This window comes from Ursus maritimus, unplaced genomic scaffold (genome assembly GCF_017311325.1).
Source record: "Ursus maritimus isolate PB19 unplaced genomic scaffold, ASM1731132v1 scaffold_8, whole genome shotgun sequence".
Lineage (NCBI taxonomy): Eukaryota > Metazoa > Chordata > Mammalia > Carnivora > Ursidae > Ursus > Ursus maritimus.
Genome location: NW_024426996.1, coordinates 90908 through 103574, shown reverse-complemented (window position 1 = coordinate 103574; position 12667 = coordinate 90908). Strand labels below are relative to the sequence as shown.

Here is a 12667-nt window from a genome sequence, read left to right as displayed (position 1 = left end):
TATATGGAAAGCAGAAAAGGCACAAAATTTAACCCTAAAATGAACAAGTAGATATCTGATGTGAAGTATACAGGAAACTACTGGAAGATAATATGTAATTAGGAACACATGACCTTCATTTGTTAAAACAAAATTTTTTTCCAATTAAAAATGATATACTTAACCAAAATGAAACAGAAAGGTTGAAAACAATGGGTAGACAAACGTAAATCAGGAAAAACCAAAAAGATGTCAGAATGGGAATATAAATATCAAACTAGAACTCAATTTAAGGTACAGAGTATTATAAAGTGTTGTTGGGATATTTGTACTCAAAGATGGTTCAGTCCAGTGCTGTAAATGTATCTACTTTCTACTCAGAGAAAAAAAAAAATCATATGTAAATACATACTTACATATATTTAAACTTTTTTATAAATAGACTTCTATTTTTTATTTTTATTTTATTTTTTTTTTAAAGATTTTATTTATTTATTTGACAGAGAGAGAGAGACAGCCAGCGAGAGAGGGAACACAGGCAGGGGAAGTAGGAGAGGAAGAAGCAGGCTCCCAGCGGAGGAGCCTGATGTGGGGCTCGATCCCAGGACTCTGGGATTACGCCCCAAGCTGAAGGCAGACACTTAACGACTGAGCCACCCAGGCACCCCAAGACTTCTATTTTTTAGAGCAACTTTAGGTTCATAGAAAAGTTGAGCAAAGTACAGATTTCCGATATACCCTTGTTGTGCTCCATCTCCCTCCCCACCCTGCCCATTTCCCCTATTATTAACATCACATTTTGGTGTGCTATATTTGTTACAAATGATGGGCCAATATCGATACATTTCAGGCTGCATTAGGGCCTATTGTTTGCATTGTACATTCTACGGGTTTTGACAAATGTACAATGACATGTTCATCATTACTATATCATACAGAATAGACTCGCTGTCTTAAAAATCCCATGTTCCACCTATTTATCCTTCCCTCCCTCACACCTTCTGGACCATTGGCAATCATTGATCTTTTTACTGCCTCCCTGGTTTTGCCTTTTCCAGAATGTCATACAGTTGGAATCACTCTTCAGATTGGCTTTTTTAAATTAACAGTGTGCATTTAAGGTTCATCCATGTCTTTACGGCTCGATAGCTTATTTCTTATTATTGCTGAATAAATCACTCGTTTCTTTTTATCGCTCTACCACAGCTATACATTGGAGAATTAGATATTGAACAAAAAATAAAACCCATCTAAATAGAGACCTAGAGAGCTCTCTTTATTCCTCCAGGCTTTCCCAACCCAACTCCCATGGAAACGTTTATGCACATACCGCGGCTAGCGAAGACTAAAAAGATGCAAAACCTCCAAAAAATGATAGATGCTCAGCTTAAAGAAATGGATGGCTGGGTAAGTAAGGTAAGCCCATTCCTGGAGGAGCCCACTGCTTGCTTAGTCACAGCACCAGTTCAATGCCCTACCTTCTGAGTCAGATGCTGATATCACGGACTCCCTGCGCATGTGACTGTCTGGAGTGTGGGCAGTTTTGTAAGAAACTGCCAAACTCTCTTTCAAACTGGCTGCCCCATTTGCAGTCCGACCGGCAATGAACTCCTATTGCTCCACCTCCTCACCAGCATTTAGTGTGGTGATTGGGATTTTGGCCATCACGGCATTTTGAGTTACCGTAAGTGTGTAGTGGTATTTTGTAATTCTCCAATGACATATGATGCTGAGAATCTTTTCATATGCTTATTTGTCACATGTATATATTCTTAGGTGGGGTGTCGGCTCAGACCTGTTGCCTATTTTTTAATTGGCTTTTTTTTTTTTTTATCACTGAGTTTTAAGAGTTCTTCGTATATTTGGGACAATATTCCTTTATCAGATATGTGTTTTGCAAAGATTTTTCTTCTAGTCTGTGCCTTGTCTTTTTATTTTCTTAACTGTCTTTCACAGAGCATTATACCCTTTTGCCAAAATCCTCTGATGACTTCCCATCTCACTCAAAATAAGCCGAAGTTCTTATAACAGACTGTGAGACCGTTTATGATTTGACTGTCTGCTACTTCTCACCTTATTTCCCACCTCTACCTCCTTGCTCACTCTGCTCAGGAGACACTGGCTTTCTTGTTTCTTAAACATACCTACACTTTTTGTGATTTCCTTTGCCTGGAAGATCCTTCCCTTACCACACAGCTCACCCATCCCCTCAAGTCATCTTAGTGGTGTGACTCTCCTCAGCTCTTTATAAGATCATATCTGCTTCCCTCACGCTCCCACTTTCACCCAGTACCCACACACCATTTTGTCTAGCTTCATTTTTTTCCCATCATACTTTTTACCATCTGACACACATATATACTTGCTTATTTTCTCTCTTCCTGAACCAGAATGTAAGCTCCTTGAAGGAAAGGAACACTTTTTATTCCTTTCCACTGCTGTACACATGACATCTACAACAATGACCAACATATACCGCATACTCAACAAATCTATCTTGATTGAATAAAAATGTGATTTGACATATTAAATAATTACTCTCAAAAATTCTAAAGCTTTACAATTGATTTTCTTGGTTTTTAGCTTTACATTTAACAAAATTGAGATTGTTTTTTATTACCTCTCTGTTTCATGTCTTAATGAACGGACCAGAACTTTTAGAACAATGTTAAAATGATGAAAGGAGCAGACATTCTTGACTTGTTCTTAATTTTAACTGAAATGAAGAGATAGCAAACTTAAGGGCCTATCAGGGTCAGACTCAAGCAAAAGAAGTGTGAGAAGGGCTAGAGTTCAAACAAAGAGCTGTGGTAAGGATGTGATGAATGAAGGTATGATTTGTGTAATGGCATTCAAGGTCAAAGACAAATTACTATTCCCCCTAAAGTGAATAGGTCAGATTCAGAGGCTACCAGGTGGGGCTCAATAATGGGATAAAAAAAAAAAAAAAGAATTTAAAAATGTACTTATCTAATAAAGAGTAAATATTTAGATGAGCTTTTTCCCTGAAAAATGAAAATATACATTTTAAACTATAAGGAATATTTATATACCTTTTAAAAAGTAATTTTTCTAGGAATATAGAAAATAATCATTATTTTACATGAAAATACACTCTTGCATTTCATTTCTAAATTTCCACTTGCTTTTTTAAGCTTGAGTACTGAACTTCAGACGTTACATAAGTAACAGGAAGTTCAAGATCGGAGTTCCAAATTACCCACCAAATTCAACAGTAAAAGAAAAAAAATCCTTTTATTATAAAATGAGTTCGTTAAGTTACCTGAAGTACTTGGATCATTTCTTTTGCTTTTTCAAGGCATTTATTTGATTCATTAACTTGAGCTTTTGCTATTACGTTATTAGTCATCTCAAGTTCTTTCTGCATCTTTATAATCTTGCTTTCCTTGTGTGTAGCACTTTCTTTGGCTTCACGCAGTGAAGTTTCCAGCTTCTGAATTTTCTGTTTGAAAAAGCACACATATATGAGGTGTGCCATGCAGGCAGAATCACAGTATATAAGACAAAGATGATCATACATAGGCATTAATGTTTCAGACTGCTTTAACAAAGGATAGAAGAGACACCAAATGTCACTCAATTTACCCATGTATTATTTTCTTTATTTAGAAGCTGATGATTTTTGTATTAAAAAAGACCCAGGGGCGCCTGGGTGGCGCAGCGGTTAAGCGTCTGCCTTCAGCTCAGGGCGTGATCCCGGCATTCTGGGATCGAGCCCCACATCAGGCTCTTCCGCTATGCGCCTGCTTCTTCCTCTCCCACTCCCCCTGCTTGTGTTCCTTCTCTCGCTGGCTGTCTCTGTTAAATAAATAAAAGCTTTAAAAAAAAAAAAAAAAAAAGACCCAAATTTTATGTTATAAGGTTTAGTGTTATTTTATTAACTAGTTAGTATGGTGCCTGTTTAAATTAATTAATTGTTTAAATTAACAGTTTAAATTAACACCACTTAAAAGAAATACACTTGTTAACTAACTCTTTAAGTAATGCATATAACTACTCTTTATTTTTATTACCTAGTTTTTAAATTAAAACATATAGGTATGTAAGAAAATTCGAAGGCATATAATGAAGGGTAAGTTTCCCTGTCTCAGAACCCCAGCTGACCGTGCAGCAACCACTACTAAACTCTTTCAAGTATATCCTTCCAGAAATTTTCTATGCCTATCTGAGCATTTGTGAATATAGAGTTATAAAAACAGTCAGTCATACATACTACAGTCAGTCAGTAGAGCATACTGAATATACAGTTTTGTTTTTTTTTAACTTGGCAATATATTTTCCAGACTTTTCCATTACCAACACATAGAGATCTCTCCACCTTTTTGTTTTCATGGATATGTATGTCCTGTTTCTTAGAGGTACTATAAATTAGTTAACCTATCAACTGCTAATGAACATCTATTTCCAGTCTTTTGCAAGTAAAAAAATACCTGAATTTAAATACCTGAATTTGTCTGTATTTATAAGATTATTCACCTACACACACATATACAGGTTTTCCTAGAAAATGTCTGTTTCTTCTTGGCCCATCCAGAATTTATTTTTGTTTAAGTGAGTGAGGTAGAAACCCAGATTTATTTTTTCCCAGGTGGCTAGCTGGTTGTCTGGAATCAAACATTAAGTAAATCATCTTTTCCCCACCGAGTAGGCTGTTACCATTATCAAACACTGAATATTTTCCTCCTTGAATGTACTGCTGAACTCTCTACTCTGGTCTACTGCTCTATTTGTCTCTTTCTGTATCATTACCAAACTGTTCTATGCTACTCTAATTTGTCATAATTACTAAAGCAATGGCATATAATAATTATCTGATAGGGTATTTTCTGGGATTACTGAAGACGGAATTTCCTCCTGCTTCTTTATTGCTTTGGTTGATGGGTTCAATATTTCTGCTATTTTTGTCTCCACCAGCTATTGAGGTCTGTAGGGATTAGCAAATCAATAAACTGTACTAGTGACCTTCTAGTTTCCACTGGTAATTGATTATTAAACTGGTGGTTGATATTTTAAGTATTTATTTTGGTAAAAATGATAAATTATGATTTACTCTTAGGTTCTTTACTAAGTTATTTTGTGAGCTAACAAAATAAAATAGCATGTTTGCTTCACAGATTCCCAAATAAGGCTAGTTATTAAATTAACTGAATCATTCAAATAATGTATTGATTCTTGGCTACAGGTTTATCTGCATAAAGACATCTGTTATATTTTTAGCCTCTTCCATTTTAATTTTGATATAACATTAACCAATATTAAAGACTTTGATGATAACTAGAGAAAAGATGAATTGCCCTTTCCCTCTAAGCTAGTTCTATAAATAGACAGATTATAGTTCAATAAAAAGTTACATGATTGAAGAAATTTATAATGTACAGTAATGGCACTTTAAGCAGCATATGTATCTCTTAACCAAATTAAGCTATGAGTTACTTCTGTTTTAGAATTTAAAGGGAAGATCTCATATAATAGATACAGTTCTGTACTTGAGTGATAGCCACAATAGAACTAAATTTAAAAAAGAAGCCCATCACACAAACATGGTCCATGTTCCCTAATACATTTAATACTATAATTTTACTCTGAAATGTTATATAAAATGCATTTTTAACTGATCAATTTGCAAATTGAAAAACATCTTATAAGAAATCACATACCTCTGTCGTTAGTTGTGTGGCTCTTGATGTAACATGGAGATTCTTATTGTCTTCTGTAGCAGAATGAACAACAATATCAGGCGTCAGGGAGATCTTCAAAGTTTGGTAGTTTTTAAATAGTTGTTCATTTTTCTCTCTCACTGATTTCAGGTCACGTTCCCATTTTCTGGCTATGGTAGCATTTCTTTCTTCAAATTCTGTAGATTCATTCATTATAGCCTATTGAATAGTAAAACACCATTCTAGCTCTCTTTGCTCCAACTGCACGTACAACAGGCAACTTTGACTACTGTATATTTTACCAAGTATATGAGACAGGGATTACTTCAGAGAGCAGAATGAATATTCTGATCAGTGGAAAGTAAAACAAATTAACAAGCTGGCCTTAAGCAATGTGGGTTCTTGTGAATCTGTATACTAGAGCCAGTCACTTTGGGAACAACGCTATATACATCTCTGAACGTCAGAGTTGAAGATCAGTGCATAAGACAGTAATACCACCAAGATGAAAAGTACATCTCAGAGAAGTTGCTGGACAGGCTTGTCTACGGCACGGCCACAGCTGCTGCCTGTAGCCCTGAAACAGGCTCATGTCTCACTCTGTCTGAGGCTACTTGGGGGAAAGGCTCAGTTCCTACAGAAGCAGGGAGAAGTGAGAAAGGAAAGAGGATTCAAGATTCCCTAAGAGGAAATTGATTATTACACCCCAAGATTTTATCTTCTTTATACATGTAAGTGGATATTTTTAATTATCTTAAGAAAGCATACATAACATGTTAGAGGAAGAACATGTTTTACCCAGTTTTTTCAAACAAAAAAATAAAGTATATACAAATAAATTAAAGAAGCATACCTAAGATTAAGTTGCTCTAAGTCTTTTTTAAGAAAAAGGTAGAAAAATTAGAGCAAACAACAAAAAGAATGAGGTAGCACACACACACAAAATCACTACTTACAATTATTTTCTTATTATAGAAGTTATTCACTTGACAAATCTTATCATTTTCTTTTTGGATGCCATTTTTAAGCTTTTCTATATCAAAATGAGTATTCAACCATTCTTCCAAAAACTGGGTTATTTCTTTCCTATTACTTAGCACTTGCTGAAATTCAGTCTTTATGCAGTGGGAGTCATTTTCTGAAAGATCTTTGAGAATTTCCTGTTTGAAAAATAAGTATTGAATTGCCTGAACATTAAGAGAGTTATCTTTTTTATCTAAATATCACATAAATATCATGAAAAGTAGAAAATACCTTACTGAACTCTCATTCTTAATATTTTGAGTATTTTGAAATAAACATAATTCTAATTATTTTAGTTGTATTAGAAATATAATTCTAATTTAAAACTCTGTTCTAGTGATTTGAATAATACAAGTCTGGCAGTATAAGCTATGTAAGGAATGTCTACAAATTCTGCCTGTTAGAATTAAGAACCATCAAAACTAAAACTATCTGTGACCACTAATCACAACATAGGCAGTGCTTCTGCACATAGCTTTTCTGTGCACCCAGGCTTTCATGCATGTCGGGAACTGGATGCCAGCCTCACACTGCTGGGTGAGAGCAAGACACTCCACGAGGAGTTGTTGTAATAAAATCGTTCCTGACTCCCAGCCACAGATCTAGGACGTTTTAGAAAGCATTCGGAAACTCATCCTGGGCTTCTATGGATTCCCACTTGTTGGTACTAAATCTATTTTTCTGTATCTGTGGAGTCCTGAAAGGCAGCTGGCTAGTCCATTATGTGGCACTCTTCACATCTGGCCAGCTGTCAACCTGCAGCCTATTTTTAATTTCCGGAAAATGAAAATGGTTCTAAGCACATGAGAAGGTACCTTATCTATATGATAAAAAGGCCTAAAATCTAATTAAACCACTTAAAATAAATTATACCTCAATATGTAGATCCATATTCTGGCTCAATTTGAGGTCCGTTAATTCTCTGGATGGCACATCATAATCTTGTTGAAGGTGCTGTATTTTAATTAGCAGTTCATTTTGCTTTTCCACTTCATCAATAAAAGCCACTTCAAATTTATTGATGCATTCATGTTGTTCTTCCTTTGTCTTTGTCACATGGCTTAACACATACTTGTAGAAAAGCATTAAACAAATTGGGAAGTGAACCTTTATCACATTCACAGGAAGTTTTAAACCCTCAAGACAAAGAGGTGGGATGGCATCTCTTGTTTATCTTTATCCCCTGGTAAGTGAGGAAGAAGGAAAGAGCCTCTCTCTAGCCCCAACTTTCTCCTCTCAGTATCTTGGGAGAATAATTTCCAGACTTCAAGTTCCTTATTTTGGATTCCCTACTGGATACACCTTATGGATGTCCTACAGTTACTCAGATTCACTGTTAAAATGTAACATAATCTCTTTCCCTATGAAGTCATCTTTCTCTTCTGCTCACTTTTTGGTTAACCGTATCACCAATCATGCAGGTATCCCAGCTAGACGCCTGAGATTCATTTTCCACATTCTCTCCTGCCTACCTTGGTTGGCTAACCAATGCAGGCATACCAGCCTCAAGATGTACTTCTCACATGTGGTTAGATGTTTGGCATCAAGGTGACAATAATTTGAATGCCATATGTTCCATGGACCTCTTGGATAAATTCTGGATATCTGATTGCCAGGATTTGGGGAAGAATATCAGGGCCTGAGAGGCAATCTACCTAGGAAAGACAGACACCAATGCCCTACTTCCTCAATCTTCCACCACTCCTTAACCTCTTACAATCTGGCTCTTCCCTAACCACTCAATTGAAACCGCTCTGACAAAGGTCAACAATTACCTCTATTTTCAACAAATTGAGGGTATCTCTTCAGTTCAGATTCTGGCTGTCTGAAGTATCTGCCACTCGTGACCACTTCATCTTTGACATGCTGTCCTCCACTGACTTGAGCAATAGCATTTTTGCTTGATTTTCTCCTCTTTGCCATTTCAAACCTCAAACCCGTTTGTTGCTCTCTTTTCTGCTACTGCCTCTTGAAAATTTATTTTTTCCAGAGTTCTCTTCTTATCCTAAGGCTCTTATTTTTCTATTATGCTTTCTGGGTGACCTTACTCACACATGTATTATCTAGCATCTATATGCTGATGAATTCCAAACCTTTATCTTTAGTCCTGACTTGTCTCCTGACAAATCTTAGACTCATAACTACGTGCCTACTTGTTTCTCTTCTTGAATGCTCCATCATGGGTATTTCTACGTCAAAACATCTCAAACTGAACACCTGAATACTTCTCCTGCCTCACCTGCTTTGCTCCTCTTTTTTTCTTTGTCAGTTAATGATACCACTATCCATAAACCTGGCTACGCTCAAATCCTGGCACTCAATCTAAGCATCTCCTGCCTTACCTCCACTATCAATCACATGAACCTACTATTTTAAGCTGCTGAATATTTAATTTCTTTTATCCTCCCCGTGCCTACGAACCCTTTTCTAGTGGTATGGTCACCTACAATATCTCATCTGGACCACTATAACTGCCTCTTGTCTCTTGTCTCTGCCACAAACTCATTGCTTTTCTATGGTGAAGTAGCTAAAATGGTCATCTGATCATGCTACTGCTCCCAGTTAGAAATCCCCTCCCGGTGGCTCCCCATCATCTGCAAAATGAACTCTACTCATTACTGCTCAAGTCCAGCTTCTACTGCAACTCTACCTGGTGTGTCGTACAACCTGCGCGTGCCTCTATCGCCACACTTCCTAGCTGCTGCTATGTTTGCCTCATGCGCTAGACTAGGAGATAGCTGAGATGTTATTCCTGTGTGTCTCTAGCACCACGATGGTATGTAGGCTCACAAGGAGAGCTCAAGTTTTGTTGAATGAACAGGTCCTAGAGGCATGGTGGAGCTTGCACGTACTATTCTGAGATGCACATAATCTTTAATTCAGTGGTAAATATACTAAAGAGCAAATATGCCAACTCCCAAAGTAGGACTTAAATACACTGATGTTAAAACTAAAATTTATAGCAATATTTACAAAGATATTACTAAAAAAGGTGGTACCTGAAATTTCCTCACGACTCTGTGAAATTCCATTGAACATCTTTGGTTTGTAGCGAGAAGTTTTTGAATTTGTTTGATTTGTGGATATGGAAGTGAAAGGTTTGCTTTTACTCTATCTGAAAGCTCTTTTTGGGTTTCAACTTCTTTCTCCATGTCAAGAGATAGTTTATTTAAGCCCTCGTAATGATTATACATCTCTGAATATCTCTTCAGAAGCTCCTAAGGAAAATTAGAAACCATTCAGTTTAACAATTCATCCTAATTTAACAACAACTAGTTCTTGTCCTAGAATTGGTTTTTTTTTGAATTTTTAAATTTAAGTAAATTTATCTTTTTAATGAAATTCAATTAATTAACATATAATGTATTATTTGTTTCAGGGGTACAGGTCTGTGATTCATCAGTCTTATATAACACCCAGCGCTCATTATATCACATACCTTCCCCAATGTCCATCACCTAGTTACCCCATCCCTCCACCCCTCTCCCCTCCAGCAACCCTGTTTGTTTCCCATGATTAAGACTCTCTTATGGTTTGTCTGCTTCTCTGGTTTCATCTGGTTTCATTTTTTCCTCTCTTCCCCTATGATCCTTGCCCTAGAATTGTAACAAAACTTACGCTTTAACATTTTCTGTATTACAGAAACAAATTAAGACCTTTGTGTGAAAAAAGAAAAAAAAGGAAATTCTTATTGTTGATTTTGGATTATAGAAATAATATTTAATTACTCTGAAAATTAAAAAAATTTAAATATAACAAAGAAAACCAGAAACAACCATTGTTATCATTTTGATACATTTTCTTTTAGTTTTTTGAGCATTCATGATTTAAATGGCCGTCTACAAAGAGCGAAGATAAATTTGAGTGAATTCAATCTAGTATGTACTATATAGTTCAAGACTGAATGCTGGCTCATGCTTGCCTTTGGTCTTAGTATGAATTACATTATGATATGGAACAGCACTGTGTAGTCATTCATTTGTACTTTTAATACATATTCTGATAAGAATGTGCTAAGTGACATAAAAACACACAGAAAAAGTCTTTAGGGATCTTGCTTTTGGAAAGGAGTGGCAGTTAATCCTGTTGACATTCTCCCTCAGCTTATATCCAGAACCCAAATATTTCCCACTGCTCCCACTGATACGTCTTTAGGCTGAGCCACCGTCATCTTGGCCTCCTTCCACTCCGTCCATTTTCAACACAACAATCAGAGTCGTCCCTTTAAAATTTAAGTCGGATCGTGCCCCTCTCATGATCAAAACCCTCCAACAGATCTTGGTTTCACACAGAGTAAAACCCAAAGATCTCTCAAGGCCCCACAGCTGCATCTTCCCCAGGAGCTCTCTGACCTCATTTCTTACCCGCTCCAGCCCTTCTTGATGCTCCTGGACTCACCAGGCAGGCTTCGGCCTCAGGAATTTTGTACGTGCTACTTTTTCTTCTCATTCTGTTCTTCCCCCAGACAGCTATATGGCTTAATCCTTTACCTCTTTCAGGTATTTACTCGAATACCACCTTTCCAGTGGGGCCTTAAAATCACAACCCCCCACTGTTTTGTGAGTTTATGTATGTACATACGCACACACATGCACACCTATACTAGATTATAAAATTTCAAAAACACTGAGCACTACCTACTCATTCCACAGACGTTCCTTGGATTCCGTTTAGGCCTTTGGAGGAGTACCCACATTCATTTGTAATCTTAACAGGACACTTACTTTGATCCGAGAGCACTTTTCTCTCAGGCTTTCTGGGAGGTGGTGTTTTTCGTTACATTGTGACTGTTTCCCATATTTTACTACCTCTTCATGGTTCTGCTGGTCCTGTGTTGGTACAAAGAAATAAACAAAGCTTTAACTATAACTACATTCATATATAACGTCTACATGCTTTTCCAATTACATTTTTTCACATTATTTCAATAGTGGAATTATAAACTTGTAAGTCAAAAACGGAGTTAAAAGTGGCCAGAAAATGAATAACGGTACCACTAAGTATTGTAGTGAGATGCCTCAACTCATTGAGTAAAAACGTGGAAGAACCACATATTTTTTTGAGATGGGATTTATTCCTGTAACCATCAGAGTTGAAAACTAGATATTAGATTTATATCTGATTCTTAGGATTCCAAGTCTCTGAATTAGAATTAGTCTCTGAATTGCTGCCAAATAATACACTAGCAAAACCACCTAAACTGTATCTATTCATACCCTTCCCAGCACCTTGGAACACAAAATGCAGATCTTGTTACATTTTGTACTTCTGATTAGAAGTATAAAACAAAACCTTTTCTCCCATTTATTCACTACACTACTTAGAAGAATGACTGTTTAATAAATATTTGTTGAATGAGTTAAATTTCTTCATAAATTTAATTAGGGTACACATAAGGATGGTTCCCAAGTGTCCATGTCTCTACTGATATGGCAAATGATACGGTCTTCTACTCTTGTCGAATTATGAGAATAAAAAAAGATGTTTATAGATTTTTTACAATTTCTTATTTGTCTAAATTTTATGTTTTTTTCTAGAGGGTTCAACTGAGTTTTTTAAGATGTGATTCTGAATGTGCAAAGACGGTTACACTGGCTGAACCTCCTTCTGCTGCGTGTCTGGCCGCTTCCCTCCCACTTCACTGACAAGAGCGCATGCCTAAAACTCCATCGTGTGGAGGCAGAGAAATGGGCACTTACTCTTTTACAAATCTAGTCCTTCAAATCTTTTTCTATTGAGGATAACGTCATTTCCTGGTTTAAAAAACCCTTTTAAAAATTACATCAAAGAAATAGTCTGCTGTATGTAACAAACATTTTCTTAAAAATAAATAATTAAAATGATATTTTCTGAAAAATACTTTGGCTTCTTTGAAAACTGTATCATTTTCTATTTGTGTGAAAAATTATAGTAATAGCTTTCCCATTACCCTTTACCGTTTGTAGAAATTTCCAAAAAGAAAAGAAAAAAGAAAAGAAAAACCCACA

General features: G+C 36.2%; 1 protein-coding gene across 2 annotated transcripts in view; it reads right to left on the bottom strand.

Moving 5' to 3' along the window:
• CENPE (centromere protein E) overlaps positions 1–12667 on the bottom strand; it is a 76563-nt gene that overhangs the window by 8183 nt on the left and 55713 nt on the right. For both annotated transcript variants that reach the window (XM_040625463.1, XM_040625464.1), the window contains 6 exons: positions 11405–11509; positions 9680–9898; positions 7554–7751; positions 6614–6817; positions 5658–5876; positions 3263–3442 (listed from right to left, as the gene is read on the bottom strand). In XM_040625463.1, coding sequence (XP_040481397.1) covers positions 3263–3442; positions 5658–5876; positions 6614–6817; positions 7554–7751; positions 9680–9898; positions 11405–11509 — 1125 coding nt within the window. The remainder of the gene's footprint in view (positions 1–3262; positions 3443–5657; positions 5877–6613; positions 6818–7553; positions 7752–9679; positions 9899–11404; positions 11510–12667) is intronic.